The following is a 23,314-nucleotide window of genomic DNA, read 5'->3' as shown; positions in this document are numbered from 1 at the left end:
TTTAAATTGGCAGGGCATGATGGCTCACATCTGCAGTTCTAGCACTTTGGGAGGCCAAGGCAGGAGGATTGCTTGAGCCCAGGAGCTTGAGTCCTGCCTGGACAACAAAGCGAGACCCTACCTCCACAAAAAAACTACAAATTAGCCAGGTGTGGTGGAGTATACCTGTAGTCCCAGCTACTCAGGTTAAGGCAATGAGGATTGCTTGAGCCCAGGAGTTCAAGGAGTGAGCCATGATTGCACCACTGAACTCCAGCCCGGGTGACAAAGTGAGTCTCTGTCTCAAAAAATAAAAAATCATTAAAAAACAAAATCTAACCAAGAATTGGGCAAGGAATCAATTCTAGGAGTCTGCCATTTCCAGGGTCCCCATCTTGCTCCCTTGAAGAAACAAATCAAGACAGCATGTGTTGTCTCTCCTACTCCTACCCTCCTTCCAGGTCCTGGCAGTAGTTCTGGGGTCACTCCTACACCTTCTCTTGGGACCCCAAAGCCTATCTGTGAGAATCCGGCAACCTGAACTCAGGCAAAGCAGCTCGTGTGGTCTGACTCACAATTCTCTCAGGGTAAGCTGTGGCCTTCTCACAAAGTCTGGTCGACCCTTATAAAGATGGAGGCAAGATAAGAGTCCTCCACCTCCAGAACGTTCCACCCACTGTCTCGCTCTGCCTGCGGCTAAAGAAATCCCTCATGGCCAGGCGCGTGGTGGCTCACGCCTGTAATCCCAGCACTTTGGGAGGCCGAGGCGGGTGGATCACCTGAGGTTGGGAGTTCGAGACCAGCCTGGCCAACATGGAAATACCCTGTCTCTATTAAAAAAAAAAAAAAAAATTAGCCAGGTGTGGTGGCAGGCACCTGTAATCCCAGCTACTCAGGAGGCTGAGGCAGGAGAATCGCTTGAATCCAGGAGGCAGAGGTTGTGGTGTGCCAAGATTGCAGCACTGCACTCCAGCCTGGGCAACAAAAGCAAAACTCCGCCTCAAAAAAAAAAAAAAAAAGAAAGAAATCCCTCACGTTGTCCAGCGACCCCAGCCTGGGGACTCCCTGTCCAGAGCTTTGCCCACAACCCAAGATCGCCGTTCCAGCCACAATTGTCCAGTGCTCACGGCCAAGGTGGAGACCAGCCAGGGAGCAACAACACCAGCCTTTTATCCCAGCCAGGATGATTCACAAAGACATCTCAGGGGCTTGAGGGGAAGGGGAAGACCAAGTCCTGGCAGGGGCGAGCGTGGCACGAGCGGAGGCTGGCAAACACGAGCCCTGTGCTAGTAAGAGCCGAAAGCTCAGCACAGAACCGGCACTGAGCTCTAGCTTCACACTGAGTCAACGGCCCCCTTTGGAGGAGGGCCCCACCCCAGAGGCCCACCCTATGTGTCATCAGCCCCTCCCCAGCGCCCTCTGCACTGCCCCCAACCCTCTACCGGATATGCAATCCCATCCCCCAGGAGGGTCACCCCTGCCTCTGCACAGCTCCCATTTCCTGCCCCTGGTGACTCCTCTGAAGTCTATTGTTCCCATGAAGTTTGGGTCAAAGGAAGCAGAGTCCCCACCCATGGGGGCCCGCCTGCCCACGCCAAGCCAAGGAGCCAGCCCCTGCTACAGGGAGCCTGGCCCATCCTCTGGCCCTTCCAGGAGCCCCCCTGTATTAAATGCAGGAGGACGTGGGCATAGATCTTGGAGACCTGAGTTCTAGTGGAAATTTTCCCAAATATCCAGTCCCCACCAGCTAAGGGCCCCAGGGCCAGATCACACAGGTGTGATTAGAATCTCCCGGATAGTAGCGGGAAAAACCAAAAGCAAGGGAAGAACCGTCATCTCAGAAGGGGTCCAGGCAAAACTGGAATTAGAAGATAGGAGCTGGAGACTGTGTGCTCCCCAGTGACAAAGCCCTGCCCCCACCTCCACCTGGGCCCCCCTGGCTGCTGACAGCCCCCTCACCCCCCTTTACTGGACAGCAGCTGTTCAGCTCCAATTTCAGAGCTTTAAAGGGAGCTGTCGTCCAACCCCGGCCAACAAAGGGTCATGGGGGCAAAGGAAGACAGGCAAGGTAAAGCCACCCTCACAAGCCCTGAATTTCCAACTGCCACTGGACTGACCTCAACTGCAGGAAAGGCAAGGTCCAAAGCTGGGGACCAACGTCCTCCACTTCCACTGGGAAGGAGAAGGAGGAGCCACAGGTTTGGCAACAGGCATTGCTTTGTGACAGTCACCGGGGCAAGACTCCAGAGTGGAAATCAAAGGAGGTTGTGATATTTGCAACCCAGGAGATCTAAAAAGATAGGGAGAACCTTCACCTGCCGGCTCATCAAGGGGAGAGGAGGGTGTGTTTTAAAGACCCGAGGGCCCCTTCCTGACTCCACAGATTCCACAGTGAGACGGCTCCTTCCCCAGAACAGCTATGTGCTTTCTGCCAGGACGGAGCAGAGTATTTCTGCCTCCTACCAACCTTATCTGAGCCACAAGGCATGGCCCGTCAGTCTGCTCCAGCTTCCGCGCCTATTGGATGAAGGCGGCTAGGGGGAGTAGGGGGTGTACAAGCACTGCAATCCACAGGGCAGGAGACAGAACGCCAAGGGGAGAGCATAGGTTCTAATCCCCGCTCTGCCACTCACCAGGGTTGCGGCATTAAGCAAGTGACTGTCCCTCTAGGGGCATCAGTTTCCCCATCTAAAAAATGGGAGACTTAGGCCAGGCGCAGTGGCTCACGCCTGTAATCCCAGCACTTTGGGAGGCCGAGGTGGATCACCTGAGGTCAGGAGTTCAAGACCAGCATGGCAAACATGGCGAAATCCCGCCTCTACTAAAAATACAAAAAACGGCTGGGAGTGGTGGCTCATGCCTATAATCTCAGCACTTTAGGAGGCCAAGGTGTGCAGATCACCCGAGGTTGGGAGTTGGAGACCAGCCTGACCAACATGGAAAACTCCGTCTCTACTAAAAATACAAAATTAGTGGGGCATGGTGGCACATGCCTATAATTCTAGCTACTTGGGAGGCTGAGGCAGGAGAATCGCTTGAACCCGGGAGGCGGAGGTTGTGGTGAGCCGAGATCGCACCATCGCACTCCAGCCTAGGCAACAAGAGCGAAACTCCATCCCAAAAAAATATATATAAATATATATATAAATATATATATTTATATATAAATATATATATAAATATATATATTTATATAAATATATATTTATATATATTTATAAATATATATTTATATATAAATATATATAAATATATATTTATAAATATATATTTATATATAAATATATATAAATATATATTTATAAATATATATAAATATATATTTATATAAATATATATAAATATATATTTATGTATAAATATATATATTTATATAAATATATAAATATATATAAATATATATATTTATATATAAATATATAAATATATATAAATATATATACATATTTATATATAAATATATATATAAATTTATATATATATAAATTTATATAAATATATATATAAATTTATATAAATATATATATAAATTTATATATAAATATATATGTATTTATATATATAAATATATATATATAAATATATATATATGAAACTAGCCGGCCGGGAGCCTGAGGCAGGAGAATCGCTTGAACCCAGGAGGCGGAGGTTGCAGTGAGCCAAGATCATGCCACTGTACTCCTGCCTAGGCGACAGAGCGAGACTCCGTCTCAAAAATAAATAAAATAAAATAAAATGAAAATAAAGTAAAATAAAATGGGGGACTTAGATGCTGACATTAGGGTATCTAATAATGTTCAGCAAGCTCACCCTGGGGCCAAGGCAAAACTGGAATCAGAAAATAGAAGCTGGCACTCTGTTCTCTGGTGACAAAGCCCTGTCTGTCCCCCTCCCTCCTGACCTGGGCCACTAGGACCCTGGATTCCTAAGGACGCGGAACACAGCGTAGGGCCTGGCTCATAGTAAATGCTCAATTCATGTTTGCTAAATAAACATGATAGACAGGGCAAGGTTTCTCAAATGGTGCTCCGATAAACACTAATTCAAAAAACACTAATCCCTAGGAAAAAGGGGTTCTTACTGAAATAAGCGAAGGAAACACTGGATACAACAGCTATCCTATGGAGTCCATGGGATGTGCCAGGCACTGTGCTACTGGGTGGGGTCTCTGCAGACATCGACTTTTCACAAGAAACTTTCTGGACAGAAAAGCTCCGCTCGTATTATCCACCAGGAAACAGCCTGAGAGCCTTAAAGGTAGTGAGAGACTCAGGATTTGTACCCTGGTCTGCCTGACCCCAAACCTGTGCCCTTTCCACTCCATCAGTGCTGCTTTTAGACCAGTCGCACACCAGGCCGAAGAGGTGAGAGGGTGAGGTGTTTCCCACAAGAACATCCACATCCTCAGGATGGATGGAGGAGCAAGGACGAGAACCCCCAACCCCCGAGACAGTTTCTGGCTCCTTCCTTCCAAGAAGCCCTACACATGATATCCACGTTGAAGCCCTCATGCAACAAGCTACTCATTCCTCTTCTCAAAGGAAGTGCTGAGAGTCTAGCAAGTTGGAAAGAATGAGGGATTCTTCTACTGGGTTACCTGGTCAGCTCCAAGGAGAGTTAAACCAGGAAAAGTAGTTCAGGCTGGTATACCTCCCTGTTTGTCCTTGGGGCCAACTTAAAAGCACTATTTACACAAGTCTCCAGATTCAAAACTGTCTCCTTTTCCCGGGGATCCACCCCGACAAACCTTCCCAAATCTCACTCGCCCATCCCATCCCCCAAAGGCAAAGATCTCAACTTCCTTCAGCCTCCTACCGGCTTTTTGACCTATTCCAGGCAAGCACAAGACCCTCGCCCTGAGAAAGTCAGCCTCCTGGCTCCAAGAGGCAGGTGGAGACAGCTTCCTTCCAGCTCTGCCCGGTCCAGGGGAAACGGAGCCTGGAGGCCACACACTCCAAAACCACAGTCAAATTATCCCTGCACTCAGGCAACCAGAGACACTGACTCTTGCCCACGGCTATGTAGGGAGGAAGAACAGTCCTAGCCAGAACCAACATCCTCGAAGAGAAACACATACTCAAGAGACGTGGCATTACACACCTACTCAGAGATACTCACTTTCAGACAGCCCCTTCTCACGCAGACATATACACACACTCTGTCACTCACGTTCAACACAAACAAATACGCCCACTGGAAGCCAAGGTGAGCCACACGTGAACAGACATCACCCACACAGAGACTCAAAGCGAGGGGGACTCGCAGTCAGGTGTCACACAGACTCAGCACAGACGCAGTCAGTCCGCGGGGCCTCAAGTGCCTCAGCACAACGGGGGAAATGTTCACTTTGGGGTTTGAAAGTTCTGCTCCCTGGATCGATCCACTAGTCCCCATCAAGAAACACAGCAGCTTCCCAAGCCCTGAGGTGTAGGACCTTTTGCAGGGGTCCCCCCACTTTCGCATCGCCTTTGCACTTAAAACAGGCAGTCCGCTTACCTCCAGGTCTCTCCCTTCCAGGCTCGAAAAGGGCCCAGCAGAAAAGAGGCATGGGTGCTGGGTCTCTTCTGTTGCCGATGCTCTCGGTTCTGCCTCTCCGGTCCTTTCCACACCGGCCTCCCTTTCCCCCAAAGTCCCGAGTGTCCACCCCCCTTACCCGCCCCTGGAGCCGCTTCGCCTCCACCAGCCTCAGTCGCGCCGCCTCCACGTGCCTCGCTCTTCCCAGTCTCGTCCCGGGAGGGAGCTCCGCACGCACCGCGCAGACTCCTGCCCTCCGGCAAAGTCCTACCAAGTCCCCGCGCCCCAGCCTTACCGGTCCCAGGGTGCGGGAAGGTGGGATGGGTGCGCTAAGCCAGTTCCAAGGAGTCCGCCCCGAGCGCCAACTCTTCCGGCCGCGGCGATCGCTCTGCGGGGACGACAGGGCGTCAGCGCGCAGAGCCGGGCTCCGGCCGGGGCCGACGGGCGGCGCAGTGAAGGCGGGGCCGCGGGGCCAAGCCCACCCCGCGCCGACCGGCCCCGGTGCGCCCAGCGGAGCGGAGCGGAGCGCGCGGAGGGAGGAGTTTTCCCAGAATGGGACTGACGGGAAAACACGGGGATCCCTATTCCTGGAGGAGTGAGTCAACCGGGAGCGAGGAGGGGAGCGCGGGGCGGACAGGAGGGAAGCGGGAGAGGGGCAGCGAGCAGCGCCGGAGCGCGGAGGGAAGCCAGAGGTCGGGACGGAGCGCGCCGAAGCGCAGAGGTCCAAGGCGGGAACGCGGGCGGCGGAAAGAAAAGAGCAGCCGAGCACGCGGCGCGAGCGGTCGGCTGCGGCGGCGTGGGGCGCGCGGCCCGTGAGGACGCCGGCGGGTGCGGCGGGCGCGGGCGCCTCTCACCTGGCGGGACGCGGCGGCGCCGGAGCTGCGGCCCTCCCGCCCCCTGGCCTCGAGTGTGCGAGGAGGACGCTGGAATGCGCGGAATGAGGGCTGGAATGAGATGCGCGCCGCGGCGGGAGGGAGGGAGCCGGAGGGAGTGGCGGCGGGGCCACCGGCACCTCGGGGAGGAGACTGCGCCGCGCGCGGGCGGGCGAGGGGCCGGGCCGCCGGGGCGGGGCGGGGCCGGGCCGGGGCCGGGGCCGGGGCGGGCGGCGGAAGAGGGGGCCGAGGGACGGCGGGGACCCCTCCACCCGGGCCTCGGCTGCGGCCCCCACGCCCACTAGCCCTTCGATCTCTCCGCTCCGACTCTTTGGCTGCTCGTTGCGCGCCCCGCGCCCTCCCCTCCTGGCGGGGTCCCGACTCCCTTTCCCAGGAGCCGAGAGCCTTCCTCTTCGCCGGGGTGGGGCTGTCCCGGGGGCGGGGGGGTGGACGGGGCCCAGACTCCCGCCCCGCCACCCGGCGTCCCTCCGCACGAGTCCCTGGGAGGCCGGGGAAGGGGCGGGCTCCCGGCGCGCAGGAAGGGCTGCTCCCTTCCCTGCGGCTCCCACCAAAGGACACTTGCTCCGGGGAACCAGGAAGCAGGAACTCGCGGGCTTCATTCCCAGATCCGCTGCCAGTGCCCCCTCGCTTGCCCTCCCCGGCTTTAGCTTTTTCCGTTTTTCTCTCCTGCCCCTTGGGCATCTGTAAAACAGCCACTACGAGTAAACCACATGGGAGAAAGGGCACTCGGTTTGAAGTCCATGTGGCATGCCATGAGACGCCTTCTGGGCTCAGTGACTCAATGAATATTCATCTAATGTGTATGATGAGTCCAGATACTGTGAAGATCAGGATCAGCCGTCAGCACCTGCCCTCAAAGAGCTCAGAGTTTAGCTGGGGAGGCCTCGGTGTATACTGCCATCGGTGAGAGTCTGGACTTCAGACACACATGCCCAGGAATCTCTTATTGGGGCAGGAGGTGCTGGAAACACGCTGGGCTCCTTGTTTGGAGACGCTTAGGACAAACGGGCTTAAAGCAGTGTGCTGGCAGGCAGCGCCATCATCTACCTGGCCAGGAGACTGAAACCAAAGGACTTTTGGCTTTTTCCAAAAATCAAATCCAACCTTTTCTGGGGCATTATCACTTAGCCTTGTGTTGGGTGGTTGTCTAGATCTTATCTCCCTTGCCAAACAGAAACTTCCTTGAAGACAGAGTAATGTCTGATTTATCTTATCTTTCACACAGAACCAGCCTGGTGCCTGGGATAGGGAAGTGCATGATAAATGCTGCATAAATGAAAAACAATTGCTACCGTGGAAGATATTGAAAGGAAAGTGCTATCGATGCCAAAGTTGTTTCCAAGACAGGTATTCCAAAAGTGTTTCAAGCAATGACTGAGCTAAGCATCCAGTCCTGCAAGGTGAAGGCGTTGAAGACGCAGCCCTCATCTGAATAGATGAATTGTGGTATTCTTGTTAAATAATGAGTCATGTCAAGGCTTGGTCACACCTCATGCACATGAAAAGACCAAAACACAAGGCAGCATATCAGCGCCACGTGAAGTACACACTAAGCACCAACTATTTAATTCAGCAATCATGGGGGGCGCGGTGGCTCACGCCTGTCACCTTAGCAATTTGGGAGGCCAAGGCAGGTGGATCGCTTGAGCCCAGGAGTTCGAGACCAGCCTGGGCATCATGGCCTGCACCTGTAGTCCCAGCTACTCAGGAGGCTGAGGTGGGAGGATAGTTTGAGCCCAGAAAGTTGAGGCTGCAGTGAGCCGTGAATGCACCACTGTACACCAGCCTGGATGACAGAGCGAAACCCTGTCTCAAAGTAATTAATAATAATTATATTAATTCAGCAATCATTGGAGTGTTTGTTGACTTTGACACCGCACTAAGGGAAGGGGTAGGTCCCTTTCCTCAAGTAGTTCCAGTCTAGGTGAGAAGACAATTATGCAAAGTTCAATGGGAACCCAAGGGAAGGAACAGTGAAATCCAATTACAGTGCATTTGATCTAGCTCTTGAGGATAAATGAGGGTTTGCCAAACTGAGACTGGAAACCCCATTTAAGACACATGGAATAGCACCTGCAAAGGTGAGGCAGCCAGTCTGCTGGTGTGTTTAGCGAAGCTGTGTAAACTGGTGTGGCTGGAGAATAGAGATGTGGATAAGATTGAAGGAAGTGGATACCAGACTTTGAAGGTCATTGCGTGCCATGCTGAAGAATTAGGCATCAAAAAAGACACAAGTGTGACATAATCAGCAGCACCATCAAGAAGACCCTCTGGCAACAGTCTTGCAGTTGGACTGGAGACTCGGGGTGCCCTAAAACTCAAGCAGTGGTCCTGAGGTTGAGGAGGAGGGGAAGGAGCTAGGAAACGGTTCAGATCATTTGGCTGTGTAGTGAGAGAGAAAACAAAAATCGCTAACCTTTAACAGCTGAACAATGGTTGGTGTCAGTAAGTGAGATAAGAATTCAGGGCTGGGCACGGTGGCTCATACCTGTAATCCCAGCACTTTGGGAGGCTGAGGTGGGTGGATCACGAGGTCAGGAGTTCGAGACCAGCCTGACCAACATGGAGAAACCCCATCTCTACCAAAAATACAATATTAGCTGGGCGTGGTGGTGCATGCCTGTAATCCCAGCTACTCGGGAGGCTGAGGCAGGAGAATCACTTGAACCCAGGAGGTGGAGGTTGCAGTGAGCTGAGATCACGACATTGCACTGCAGCCTGGGCAAAAAGAATGAAACTCCGTCTCAAAAAAAAAAAAAAGAAAAGAAATTCAAGCAAGAGGGGAGTGGGGTGAGGTCGGAGGGGAATCCAGCCAGGTTCAGGGGACAGAGAGGAAAGCAGGAGAGTCCAGAGTGGAAACAGGAAAGCAACCCTGGTGTCACGTTTAGCGTAGACTGCTGACAACGAACTTGGAGATCTTTATTCCCTCTAAGTCTTAACTATCCAAGACCATCAGTGATCCAAGCTGGGAAGGTGTATCTTCAGGATCTTGACTTTCTGGCCCATACCCTTATAGTCTCCTGGAGAGCTCTGGAGCTTTGGGGACCTCAGGCTTGGAGCTGTTGAGGAATGTCTAGGTAAAGGAAAGTTAACAGATGTACAAATTCTGAAGAGTTAAAGGCAAGGTGATTTTACCCACACATCAACCCTTCCCAGGGATGTTTACATTTCTTAAGGGACAGGACCCTAATTCACTGACCCTCAGGAATGAGTCTTTTGGTGGAAATATTTCAGCTGTCTGGATCCTACAAATGGATCCTCACTCAAGCTTGATGATGGACTGTGCAGGAGGAGGAGAGTAAGGGTGTGGGCAGGGCTGGGTGGTTTCATGTAGGGGTATTTGTGTTGGCTATATTCCAAAGTCAAAGTTAAAAATCACATTAATTGGGCACAGTGGCTCACATCAGTAATCCCAGTACTTTGGGAGGCCGAGGTTGGAGGATCTCTTCAGCCCAGGAGTTTGAGACCAGCCTGAGCAATATAATGAGACCTTACCTCTACCAAAAAAAAAAAAAAAAAAATTAGCTGGGCATAGTAGCACACACCTCTGGTCCCAGCTACTTGGGAGGCTGAAGTGGGAGGCTTGTTTGAGCTCGGAAGGTCAAGGCTGCAGTGAGTTGTGACTGCGCCACTGCATTCCAGCCTGGGCGACAGAGCAAGACGTTGTCTCAGAAAAAATAAATAAAATAAAATAAACCAGACACATTCATGATATAAGTGGAAAAGCAGATTCTAAAAATTATATATAGGGGCTGGGCATGGTGGCTTACACCTGTAATTCCAGCACTTTGGGAGGCTGAGACAGGTGGATCACCTGAGGTCAGGAGTTCAAGACCAGCCTTGCCAACATGGTGAAACCCCATCTCTACTAAAAATACAAAAAATTAGCCAGGCATGATGGCACGCACCTTTAGTCCCAGCAACTTGGGAGGCTGAGGCAGGAGAATCACTTGAACACAGGAGGTGTAGGTGGCAGTGAGCCTAAATCGCACCGTTGCACTCCAGCCTGGGCAGCAAGAGTGAAACTCCATCTCAAAAAATAAATAAATATCCGGGCGTGGTGGCTGACGCCTGTAATCCCAGCACTTTGGGAGGCTGAGGCGGGCGGATCACCTGAGGTTGAGAGTTCGAGACCAGCCTGACCAACGTGGAGAAACCCCGTCTCTACTAAAAATAGAAAATTAGCCGGGCGTGGTGGCGCATGCCTGTAATTCCAGCTACTCAGGAGGCTGAGGCAGGAGAATTGCTTGAACGCTGGAGGCGGAGGTTGCGGTGAGCAGAGATTGCGCCATTGCACTCTAGCCTGGGCAGCAAGAGCGAAACTCCGTCTCCAAAAAATAAAATAAAATAAATAAATAAATAAAAACTATATATCAGATGACCCTGTTTTTGAAAAAAGTTGAAAAAGTATTTTAAAGGGATTATCTCTGAAAGTTTGCAAATTAACGGGATCTAGTTTCTTGTTTTTATTCTTTTTTTTTTTTTAAGACAGAATTTTGCTTTTGTTGCCCAGGCTGGAGTGCAATGGCACAATCTTGGCTCACTGCAACCTGCGCCTCCCAGGTTCAAGCAATTCTCCTGTCTCAGCCTCCCCAGTAGCTGGGATTACAGGCATGCACCACTGCACCCAGCCCTATTCTTTCTTTTCTTTTCTTTTCTTTTTTGAGACGGAGTCTCGCTCTGCTGCCCCGGCTGGAGTGCAGTGACGCCATCTTGGCTCACTGCAAGCTCCGCCTCCCGGGTTCACGCCATTCTCCTGCCTCAGCCTCCTGAGTAGCTGGGACTACAGGCGCCCGCCACGACACCGGGCTGATTTTTTGTATTTTTTAGTAGAGACGGGGTTTCATCTTGTTAGCCAGGATGGTCTTGATCTCCTGACCTCGTGATCCACCCGCCTCGGCCTCCCAAAGTGCTAGGATTACAGGCGTGAGCCACAGCGCCCGGCCTCCTATTCTTTATTTTCTGTAACAAACTTGTAGTTTATAATCAGGGACAAATGTGACTAGAACTATATATCTAACCCTTCCCTAATTTCTCCACATCTTTAAAAAACAAAACCCTTTACACATATGAAAATATCACATTGTGGTGCTTGCCTGGGCAGCACATATACTAAAATTGGATACTGATACAGAGAAGATTAGCATGGCCCCCGAGCTCACAAATTCGTGAAGTCTTCCATTAAAAAAAAAAAAAAAAAAGGCCTGGCGCCTTTTTTGTAAAAATACAAAAAATTAGCCGGGCGTGGTGGCAGGTGCCTGTAGTCCCAGGTACTCGGGAGGCCGAGGCAGGAGAACGGTGTGAACCCGGGAGGCGGAGCTTGCAGTGAGCCGAGATGGCGCCACTGCACTCCAGCCTGGGCAACAGAGGGACTCCATCTCAAAAAAAAAAAGGCTGGGCGTGGTGGCACACGCCTGTAATCCTAGCACTTTGGGAGGCTGAGGCAGGCGGATGACGAGGTAAGAGATCAAGACAATCCTGGCCAACATGGTGAAACCCCGTCTCTACTAAAAATACAAAAATTAGCTGGGCGTGGTGGCACGCACCTGTATTCCCAGGTACTTGGAAGGCTGAGGCAGGAGAATCGCTTGAACCTGGGAGGCGGAGGTTGCAGTGAGCCGAGATCACACCACTGCACTCCAGCCCTGGCGACAGAGCAAGGCTCCGTCTCAAAAAAAAAATGTGGCCGGGCACGGTGGCTCAAGCCTGTAATCCTAGCACTTTGGGAGGCCAAGGTGGGCAGATCATCTGAGGTCAGGAGTTCGAGACTAGCGTGGCCAACCATGGAACCCAGGAGGCGGAGTGAGCCGAGATTGTGCCACTGCCCTCCAGCCTGGGCGACAGAGCAAGACTTCGTCTCAAAAAAAAAAATGCACATTGTACACCATAAATATATACAATTTTTATTAACTATACCTCAATAAAGCTGGTGGTGGTAGCAAAGAGGTTATATAGGATTAGAAGAACTCAATGAATAGGTTCTGAGTAAACGCCACCATGTAAGTCTTCTAGACTTCTCATCGATCCACTCATTATCCTACATATTTGTTTCAACTATTGCTGACTGCCAGTTTACAACTCTAGAAACTTTTTTCCCCGATAAATCAAACCATTCCCACCAAACAAACAAACAACTGACAGCTGGATTGAATGGCCTAATAGGAAACTGACAGAGTAAAGAGAGATTGTTTCCTAGCTTTTAGGTGAAAGGCAAATATTTTACTTTTTTTTTATTTTTGAGACAGTATCTCGCTCTGTTGCCCAGGCTGCAGTGCAGTGGTGCAATCAGGGCTCACGGCAGTCTTCACTCCCTGGGCTCAAGTGATTCTCCCACCTTAGCCTCCCAAGTAGCTGAGACTACAGGTGTGCACCACTTCACTTGACTAATTAAAAACTTTTTTTTTTGTAAAGACAAGATTGCCCTATATGCTCAAGCTGGTCTCAAACTCCTGGCCTCAAGCCATCTTCCTGCCTTGGACCTCCTAAGTGTGGGGATTACTGGTGTGAGCCACTGTGCCGGGCCACATCTTGCTTTGGAGATTTCCCCAAAGCGGCTCCCCATACCTTGGAAAGTATTATGTAATGACTCCTGCTGGTCAGCTGTGACTCAGGTGCTTTTTCTTTTCTAACCTCTCCATCCTATATTTATTATTTATTTATTTTTAGTAGAGATGGGGTTTTGCCATCTTGGCCAGGCTGGTCTTGAACTCCTGGCCTCAAGTGATCCGCCCACCTTGGCCTCCCAAAGTCCTAGGATTACAGGTGTGAGCCACTGCACCCGGCCCATCCTATACTTTTATTTAATTTTTTCCTTAAGAGAATGTTCACTTGACATCAGCTGAACTTCATTTTGTGCTTTGAAGGACAAAACAGACCATTTCCTGTTTTGTTTTGTTTTGTTTCTTTTTTTTTCTTTTTTTTTTTTTGAGACGGAGTCTGGCTCTGTCACCCAGGCTGGAGTGCAGTGGCGCGACCTTGGCTGTCTACAACCTCCACCTTCCGGGTTCAAGCGATTCTCCTGCCTCAGCCTCCCAAGTAGCTGGGATTACAGGCACCTGCCACCACACCCAGCTAATTTTTTGTATTTTTAGTACAGACGGGTTTCACCATATTAGCCAGGATGGTCTCGATCTCCTGACCTTGTGATCTGCCCGTCTCGGCCTCCCAAAGTGCTGGGATTCCACGTGTGAGCCACCGCGTCCAGCCTGTTTTGTTTCTTTGAGCGAGAGCTCTGTCTCCCAGGCTGCAGTACAGTGGCGCGATCTCGGCTCACTGCAACCTCCACCTCCCGGGTTCAAGCGATTCCCCTGCCTCAGCCTCTCTAGTAGCTGGGATTACAGGCTCTCGCCACCATGCCCAGCTAATTTTTGTATTTTTAGTAGAGATGGGGTTTTGCCATGTTGGCCAGGCTGGTCTCAAAACTCCTGACCTCAGGTGATCCACCCGCCTTGGCATCCCAAAGTTCTGGGATTACAGGCTCTTGCCATCACGCCCAGCTAAATTTTGTATTTTTAGTAGAGACGGGTTTCACCATGTTGGCCAGGATGGTCTCGATCTCTTGACCTCATGATCTGCCCACCTCGGCCTCCCAAAGTGCTGGGATTACAGGCGTGAGCCACTGCGCCTGGCCTTGTTTTGTTTTGAGACTGAGTCTCGCTCTGTCACCCAGGCTGGAGTGCAGTGGCAGGATCATGGCTCACTGCAGCCTGGACCTCCCAGGCTCAAGCTATCCTCTCACCTAGGCAAAACGGATCTTTATCAAAGGTTTTTTTTTTGTTTTTGTTTTGTTTTTGTTTTTGTTTTCCCCAACTGTCTATAGAATAAAAGTAGTCAATAATTTGATAAGCATACTATTCATTCTATTATGTCTTCATGAAAGACAAATGTAGGCCAGGCGGAATGGCTCACAACTGTAATCCCAACATTTTGGGAAGCTGCAGCAGGAGGATCACTTGAGGTGAGGAGTTCGAGACCAGCCCAGGCAACATAGGGAGACTCCATCTCTACAAAAAATAAAAACAAAATTATCCGGGTGTCGTGGCATGTGCCTGTAGTCCCAGCTACTTGGGAGGCTGAGGTGGGAAAATTGCTTGAGTCTGGGAGGTCGAGGCTGCAGTGAGCCATGATTGTATCGCTGCACTCCCACCTGGCAATAGAGCAAGACCCTGTCTCAAAAAAAAAGAAATGTGAAAGAGAACAGGCCCTAGGTCCACTGTCTGGGGAACAGTATATGCTGTGGGCTAAATTGTGTCCCTCCAAATTTGTATGTTGAGGTCCAAACCCCTAGTACCTCAGAACGTGACTGTGTTGGAGATAAGGCCTTTAAAGAGGTGACTAAGTCAGCATGAGGTCATTAGGGTGGGCCATAATCTATTGTAACTGGTGTCCTCATGAAAGAGATGAGGACACAGAACACTCAGACCAAGGGATGACCATGTGAGGACACAGAGGGAGAAAAGGAGAAAGGCCTCAGAAGAGACCACACCTGCCAGCACCTGCATCCTCCACTTCCAGCCTCCAGAATTGTAAGAAATGCATTTCTGTTGTCTGTGGATTTTGTTATGGCAGTCCAGGCTGACTAATTCAGTGTATATATATTTCCAAACTGAAAGAAACAACAGGTTTCCATTGCACAGAGGTGGAAGCCTTCTCTGCACAATTCTCAAGCAGGGTGAAGTTCCTACGGGGTCTTATCCTCAGCTATCCAGGAGCTTCCTGAAAAAAAGTCAAAAGGAAGGAAAGGCTTTCTCCAATCTCGCTCAGCTAAAATCTTCATCTGCAGTAATCCTGTTTGATAAAATATTCTGAAAATGAGAGTTCACTAAGTTGTGTGCGATGACCTTGTTGGGGCGTTAAACAGTCAGAGTTTAAATTCCAGCTTGGCCACCTACTAAGTGAGCCTCGGTTTCCTCATCACTCATTTTTTCACTCCACATTTATTGAATGTGTGGAAAACAGAGGAGTCATGATGTCTGCCTCTCAGGCTGCTACGAGTGGAACACAGGAGCAGAATTGCTAAGAAGATAGTTAGCTTGGGAACCTGAAGTTGAGATTTCTGTAGACCAACTAACATTTTCCAACACAGCTTTCTGTGATGATGAAAATGTTCTCGGCCGGGCACAGTGGAGCATGCCTGTAATCCCAGCTACTTGGGTGGCTGAGGCACGAGAAGTCCTTAAACCCGGGAGGCAAAGGTTGAAGTGAGCTGAGATCACGTAACGGCACTCCAGCCTGGACAACAGAATGACACTCTGTCTCAAAACAACAACAAAACAGTTGGGCACCATGGCTCATGCCTGTAATCCCAGCACATTGAGAGACTGAGGCAGGTGAATCACGTGAGGTCAGAGGTTCGAGACCAGCCTGGCCAACATGGCAAAAACCTGTCTCTACTAAAAATACAAAAATCACCCGGGCGTGGTGGTACACACCTGTAATCCCAGTTACTCGGGAGGCTGAGGCAGGAGAATTGCTTGAACTGGGGAGCTGAAGGTTACAGTGAGCCAAGATCGCACCTCTGCACTCCAGCTTGGGCAACAGAGCGAGACTCCATCTCAAAAAAAAAAAAAAAAGAGAAAGAAAAATGTTCTCCATCTGCACTGTCCACTGTGGTAGTCACTAGCCTGAGGACTTGAAATGTAGCTAGCCTGACTGAAGAACTGAATTTGAATGAATTTGAATGTAAATAGCCACATGTTGGCCAGCACAGCTGTGCACCATCTCAGCGGGAGATGCCCAGCAACAACTGGATAACACTTGCAGAGCTTGCAAAAAAATGTGGGACTGTGGGAGAAAGCAAGTGTAAATGTGTAAACGTATGGGAGTTACTAAGTGTGAAGAATGAGAAAGAAGAGGATTAAGATGACATTAGCCTGGTGTGGTGGCTAATGGGACACACCTGTTGTCCCAGCTACTTGGGAGGCTGAGGAGGAAGGATCGCTTCAACCCAGGAGGTTGAGGCTGCAGTGAGACATGATTGCACCATTGCACTCAGTCTGGTCAGCAAAACGAAACCATTCTCAAAAATTCATTGGCCTGGTGTGATAGCTCACACCTATAATCCCAGCACTTTGGGAGGCCAAGGAGGGTGGATTATTTGAGGTCAGGAGTTCAAGACCAGCCTGGCCAACATGGTGAAACCTCATCTATACTAAAAATACAAAATTAGCCATGCGTGGTGGCACATGCCTGTAGTCCCAGCTACTCAGGGGACTGAGATAGGAGAATCGCTTGAACCTGGGAGGCAGAGGTTGTAGTGAGCCGAGATCACGCCACTGCTCTCCATCCTGGGCCACAGAGTGAGACTCTGCCTCAAAAATAATAATAATAATAATAATTAATTATTTAATAGTAGTAATTTCATATGGTTTAAAACTTCTTTTTTAATGATTCCTCCTGGCCAGGCATGATGGTGGATGCCTAGAATCCCAGCACTTTGGGAAGCTGAGGTGGGAGGATCACTTGAGTCCAGGAGTTGGAGACCAGCCTAGGCAACATAGTGAGACCCCATCTCTACAACAACAAAAAAAATTACTCGGGCATGGTAGCATGTGCCTCTGGTCCCATCTACACAGGAGGCTGAGGCGGGAGGATCACTGGGACCCAGGAGGTCAAGGCTGCAGTGAGTCGTGATTGTGCCACTGCACTCCACCCTGGATGACAAAGTAAGACTGTCTCAAAAAAAAAAAAAAAAGAAAAGGATTCCTCCCACATCTGTCTTGCCTTCCTGTGCCCTGTTCTGCTCCTATAGTTAACCCACTTTTTAGTTTCCAGTTTTTCAGTGTTTATGCAAAAATAATAATGGGCTTGCAATTTCCCACCCTTGTGCACAAAAGGAAGCATACTGTATACGTGGTTCTTTAGCTCACTTCTCACTGAATGGATCCTGCAGACATTTCCACATCAATCAATACAGTCTTCCTCATACTTGTTGATTCTCCACAGTATTCCATTGTGGGAAGTACCTTAGTGGGCTTTTCCCTCTTTTTTTTTTTTTTGAGGCAGAGTCTCTCTCTGTTGCCCAGACTAAAGTGCAGTGGTGTGATCATGGCTCACTGCAGTCTCGATCTCCCCAGCTCAAGTGATCCTCCCATTTCAGCCTCCTGAGTAGCTGGGACTACAGGCATGTGTCACCATACCTGGCTGATTAAAAAAAAAAAAGTGTTGTGTGGTTTTTTTTGTTTGTTTGTTTGTTTGTTTTTTGTAGAAACAGGGTCTTGATATGTTGCCCAGGCTGGTCTCAACGTCCTGGGCTCAAGCAATACTCCTGCCTGGGTCTCCTAAAGTACTGGGATTAATTACAGGCATAAGCCAGCTGTGTCCAGCCTTACCTTAGTGTTTTTAACTAGTCCCCTGTAGATAGGCAATTTGTACATTAATCATGTGTGTGTGTGTGTGTTTTTTTTTTTTTTTTTTTTTTGAGACAGGGTCTTGCTCTATCCCTAGACTGGAGTGCAGTGGTGCAATCCTAGCGCACGTAAGCAATCCTCCTACCTCAGCCTCCCAAGTAGCTGGAAATACTACAGGTGTGTGCCACCACACCTGGCCCAAAGATTACATTTATGTATCTCTATCTCTCTGAATAGCTGATATACGCCAGGCGCGGTGGCTCACGACTGTCATCCCAGCACTTTGGGAGGCCGAGGCAGGTGGATCACGAGGTCAGGAGATCGAGACCATCCTGGCTAACACAGTGAAACCCCGTCTCTGCTAAAAAAATACAAAAAAAATTAGCCGGGTGTGGTGGCGGGCGCCTGTAGTCCCAGCTACTCAGGAGGCTGAGGCAGGAGAATGGCGTGAACCCGGGAGGCGGAGCTTGCAGTGAGCCGAGATCACGCCACTGCACTCCAGCCTGGGTGACAGAGCAAGACTCCGACTCAAAAAAAAAAAAAAAGAAAAAAAAGTAGCTGATATACAACAACATACGACTGACCAAAGGCAAAAATCAGGAAACCTTTTTCAAGGTCACTTTCTACTTTAGCCTGGTATAGTTTGTCGTAAGTATGCATCAGTACTTTGGAAATGGAACTTAGACCCACCTTTTTTGTTGTTGTTGTTGAGACAGTCTCACTCTGTCACCCAGGCTGGAGTGCAGTGGTGCAATCTTGGCTCACTACAACCTCCGCCTCCCGGGTTCAAGTGATTCTTGTGCCTCAGCCTCCTGAGTAGCTGGGATTACAGGCGTGCGCCACCATATCTGGATAATTTTTGTATTTTTAGTAGAGATGGGGTTTCACCATTTTGGCCAGGCTATTCTCAAACTCCTGACCTCAAGTGATCTGCCCGCCTCGGCCTCCCAAAGTGCTGGGATTACAGGTGTGAGCCACTGCACCCACACCCGGCCTAGACACACTTTAAAAATGCTGCTCTAATTCCTAGCCCTCTTCTGCCAGTCACCCTCCTTTCTCCTCAAACCATTCTTCCTTCCTAATCTTCCTACTCCCAAACTACGGAAGAAAGAGAACTGCTGGATAATTATTATTATTTTTATTTATTTATTTATTTATTTTGAGACAGAGTCTCGCTCTGTTGCCCAGGCTGGAGTGCAGTGGGGCGATCTTGGCTCACTGCAAGCTCCTCCTCCTGGGTTCAGGCCATTCTCCTGCCTCAGCCTCCCGAGTAGCTGGGACTACAGGCACCCGCCACCACACCTGGCTAATTTTTTGTATTTTTTAGTACAGACGGGCTTTCACCGTGTTAGCCAGGATGATCTCGATCTCCTGACCTTGTGATCCGCCCGCCTCGGCCTCCCAAAGTGCTGGGATTACAGGCGTGAGCCACCGCGCCCAGCCTTGGATAATTATTCTTGAAACACTTAAGATTCATGACAAGGGGCAGAATCTAGGTAGAAAGTGCTTAACTAGATGTTAAACCCTGTGGCTTGAGAGCCCCAATGTTAAACCAAAGAGGTATAGTAAAGGCTGGTGATAGACCAGGAAAAAGCCTGCCCCCACCTACGCCCCCAGCTTTACCCCGCTTTGGTCATGGCCAAAGCCGTGTTGGGGCTCAGGCCTGACGGACCAAAAGACAAGGCACATCTAGAAAGAATCTTGGAGGCCCATTTTGTATTTGAAATACTTCAAAAATTTCCAACAACATCAGGGCTAATATTTGTACAGGCAGTTACTTCAAGTAAAAACAAGAGAGATGGGTACAAAGTGAGGAAAGGGAGGTAGGATCAGGGCTGGGCTAGCACTGGGTGTGTGGAGTAACCTGATTAAACCATGCTGTGCTTCTGTCCTCTCCTATTGTCTCTGAAAAACCATCTAAATCTGCTTTATAAACATGTATAAACCATTCTGTATAAGTGCGTGGTTAAGAAGATCATTGTTCTGTTAAGTTTTTTCTTAGAGACAGGGTTTCACTCTTTTGCCCAGCTGGAGTGCAGTGGTACAATCTTGGCTCACTGCAGCCTCCTGGGCTCAAGCCATCCTCCCACCTTAGTCTCCCGAGTAGCTGGGACTACAGGCTCGTGCCACAGTGCTTGGCTAATTTATTTTTGTAGAGATGGGGTCTCCCTATGTTGCCCAGGCTGGTCTGGAACTTCTGGGCTCCAGCAACCCTCCCACCTTAGCCTTCCAAAGTGCTGAGATTACAGGTGCAAGCCACCATTCGAGCTCATTGTTTTATTTTTAAAGAACATTAATAAAAATGATGGCCAGGCACAATGGCTCACACCTGTAACCCCAGCACTTTGGGAGGCTGAGGTGAGAGGATTGCTTGAGCCCAGGAGTTCAAGACCAGCCTGGGCAACATGATGAAACCCCATCTCTACAGAATACAAAAAAAAAAAAAAAAAAAAAAAATTAACTGGGCGTGGTGGCGCACGCCTGTATGCCTGTATCCCAGCAGCTCCGGAGGCTGAAATGGAAGGATCACTTGAGTCTGGGAAGGTCAAGACTGCAGTGAGATCATGCCACTGCACTCCAGCCTGGGTAACAGAGTGAGACCCTGCCTCAAAGTAAAAAAAGATAATATAGATATCTGCCACTATACTTAGTGTTTATTCTGTGCCGGCCAGATCCTGGGCATTTTACCTGGAATACCTTAACTCATTTCTTTCTTTCTTTCTTTCTTTTTTTTTTTTTTTTTTTTTTTTTTTTTTTGAGACAGAGTCTTGCTCTGTCGCCCAGGCTGGACTGCAGTGGCGCGATCTCGGCTCACTGCAAGCTCCGCCTCCCGGGTTCACGCCATTCTCCTGCCTAAGCCTCCCGAGTAGCTGGGACTACAGGCGCCCACCACCACACCCGGCTAATTTTTTGTATTTTTAGTAGAGACGGGGTTTCACCGTGTTAGCCAGGATGGTCTCGATCTCCTGACCTCGTCATCCTCCCGCCTCGGCGTGAGCCATCGCGCCCGGCACCTTAACTACTTTCTAAACTCCAGAAATATTAGTGTTCTCAGGCTTTCAGAAGAGAGCCATGGTCTAACACGAGGTGCTTGGTAACTGCATGGTCATGTGGTCGGCTTGCTGTTTTCGCCTGGTGACTTCCGCGTCTGCCCGTTTAACGCACTTGCAACATGCATTCCTGGACAGTAGGTGGCGCCATGGAACCATCTACCGTTCTCACTGCACCCCTTCATTTGTGGCAGCCCCAGCTTTTAGTGGATGAGGGGAGTCTGTTGGTTGATAAAAAAGACTGTGAGACTTTTAAAGCATATCCATCGACAGTGATAACGAGGAGACGTAAGCAGGAAAGGAGGCAAAATGATCCAATATGCCAGTGGTCAGGAAACGTGTCTCAGGAGGTGGCACAGAAACTGGCAAGTCCTTGGCATGCCCCTGGCTGGGGCCTGCGTGGGCCAGGCTAAGAGAGCTGTGGACTGAAGAGAAGCAGGTGTTAGACGTGCAGACAGTTCCCGGGCAGGAGCTGGAGGCTGAGGAAAAACGCAGCTTGCAACATGCTGGAGTTCAGGAGCAAGCTGTGTGTGTGTCTTAAGAATTGCTTGTAAGAGTTACTATAACCAAATCGACAAATGTCAACTTGGCTAATAAATCGTACTTGGTAGAATAAAGAGGACAGTTCTCAGTGCACGATCCTGTTTCTTCCACAATTCCGGTCTCCTCTCCATGGTGCCTTCGCTGAGGCAATCTGTGCTTTCCCTGAACTCTGTGTCACCTCTCAGGCTAGCCGTCCTTAGCCATGAACAGAGCTAATGAACATGAGCCATGAACATGAAGCTGTCCAGGGGTAACCAGTGAGTTCAGCTCAAAACAGGGGAATGCCAGAGTGTTGTCACCATGAGTGCGGAGAAACATGTAATTCAAGAATGTAGCCGGGCGCAGTGGCTCACGCCTGTAATCCCAGCACTTTGGGAGGCCGAGGCGGGCGGATCACGAGGTCAGGAGATCGAGATCATCCTGGCTAACACGGTGAAACCCCGTCTCTACTAAAAATACAAAAAATTAGCCAGGCGTGGTGGCAGGCGCCTGTAGTCCCAGCTACTCGGGAAGCTGAAGCAGGAGAGTGGCGTAAACCCGGGAGGCGGAGCTTGCAGTGAGCCGAGATCCCACCACCGCACTCCAGCCTGGGCAACAGAGCAAGACTCTGTCTCAAAAAAAAAAAAAAAGGAAAAAAAGAATGTAAAAGGGCACGTAGTTCAAAGTCTCTCAATCTATAAAGGAGGCACGTGGCAAATCATTGGCAGAAATAGGGTCAGAACCCAGGAAGATTTTGCCTTAGTCGAACCATCACTTTATTTCTGCACTTACAATGCTGATCTCAAGGAAATGAATTGATGCTGGTTCATTTCTTCTATGATCTATTAAACTGATCAAAAAGAGCCTTTTGCAGGCCTGTTTTTAGACTTGTAATTGACACTTGCTGAAATCTTTCATGTCAATGCCCACCAGTATGTCCCTGATCACTAGTGTACAAAACTGTGTCACAAAGAATCTATTTGGGCCAGGCATGGTGGCTCATGCCTGTAATCCCAACACTCTGGGAGGCCAAGGGGAGAGGATCGCTTGAGCCCAGGAGTTCAATACCAATCTGGGCAACATGGTGAAACCCTGTCTCTATCAAAAATTAAAAAATTAGTTGGGGGTGGTGGATGCCTGTAGTCCCAGCTACTCAGGAGACTGAAGTGGCAGGATGGTTTGAGCCCAGGAGGCAGAGGTTGCAGTGAGCCAAGATCACACCACTGCACTCCAGCCTGGGCAACAGAGCCAGACCCTGTCTCAAAAAAAAAAAAAAAAAAAAAAAAAAAAAAACAGAAAAACTGGCCAGCCATGCACCTTAGCCAAAAAGAATCATATGAAAAAGAAAATACATGTTGTGCATGTGGAAGACTAAAAAAATAAAAAAGGAAAAATCAAGTTGTAAGAATCGACTCCAGCTCTTGTCCTGATTTTTAGGCTCTTCTTGCTTCTTTCCATGGGTTCATCACTGTGATGCTGATAAGAGCCAGAAAGCCTAGGAAAGCTTTGTGGACACTTTTTTTTTTTTTTTGAGACAGAGTCGCATTCAGGCTGGAGTGCAGTGGCACAATCTTGGCTCACTGCAAACTCTGCCTTCCCAGTCCAAGTGATTCTCCTGCCTCAGCCTCCCAAGCAACTGAGATTACAGGCACCCGCCACCACACCCAGGTAATTTTTGTATTTTTAGTAGAGACAGGGTTTTGCCATGTTGGCCAGACTGGTCTGGAACTCCTGACCTCAAATGATCCTCCCATCTCGGCCTCCCAAAGTGCTGGGCATGAGTCACCACACCCAGCATTTTTTTTCAACTTCTGAACATAGGGCAGCTTAAAAATGTGAAGGCTGGGCATGGTGTTTCATGCCTGTAATTCTAGCACTTTGTAAGGCCGAGGTGGGAGGCTCACTTCAGCCCGGGAGTTCGAGCCTGAAAAACACAGTGAAGCCCTGTCTGTACTTTAATACAAAAAATTAGCCAGTCTTGGTGGCACATGCCTATAGTTCCAGCTAC

General features: G+C 49.5%; 1 protein-coding gene and 1 pseudogene across 4 annotated transcripts in view; one reads left to right on the top strand and one right to left on the bottom strand.

Annotated features, from left to right (window-relative positions):
- The window catches only part of TEAD4 (TEA domain transcription factor 4), an 82,081-nt gene extending 75,548 nt beyond the window's left edge, over positions 1-6,533 (bottom strand). The window contains exons 1-2 of one of the 4 annotated variants that reach the window (XM_003820349.6): positions 6,348-6,533; positions 5,476-5,881 (exon numbers count right to left, since the gene is read on the bottom strand). In XM_003820349.6, the coding sequence (XP_003820397.1) occupies positions 5,476-5,527 (52 nt within the window). In that variant the 5' untranslated portion in view covers positions 5,528-5,881; positions 6,348-6,533. The remainder of the gene's footprint in view (positions 1-5,475; positions 5,882-6,347) is intronic. The other 3 variants (XM_063593297.1, XM_055095259.2, XM_034935184.2) reach the window with 3 other exon arrangements.
- Positions 6,534-11,474: 4,941 nt separating this feature from the next.
- Positions 11,475-11,574, top strand: LOC112436768 (U6 spliceosomal RNA; annotated as a pseudogene).
- Positions 11,575-23,314: the final 11,740 nt, after the last annotated feature.

The sequence above is a fragment of the Pan paniscus genome, chromosome 10 (assembly GCF_029289425.2).
Source record: "Pan paniscus chromosome 10, NHGRI_mPanPan1-v2.0_pri, whole genome shotgun sequence".
NCBI classification, from domain to species: Eukaryota; Metazoa; Chordata; class Mammalia; order Primates; family Hominidae; genus Pan; species Pan paniscus.
Note: the sequence above shows the minus strand (reverse complement) of the source record. Positions and strands in the feature narration are given on the sequence as shown.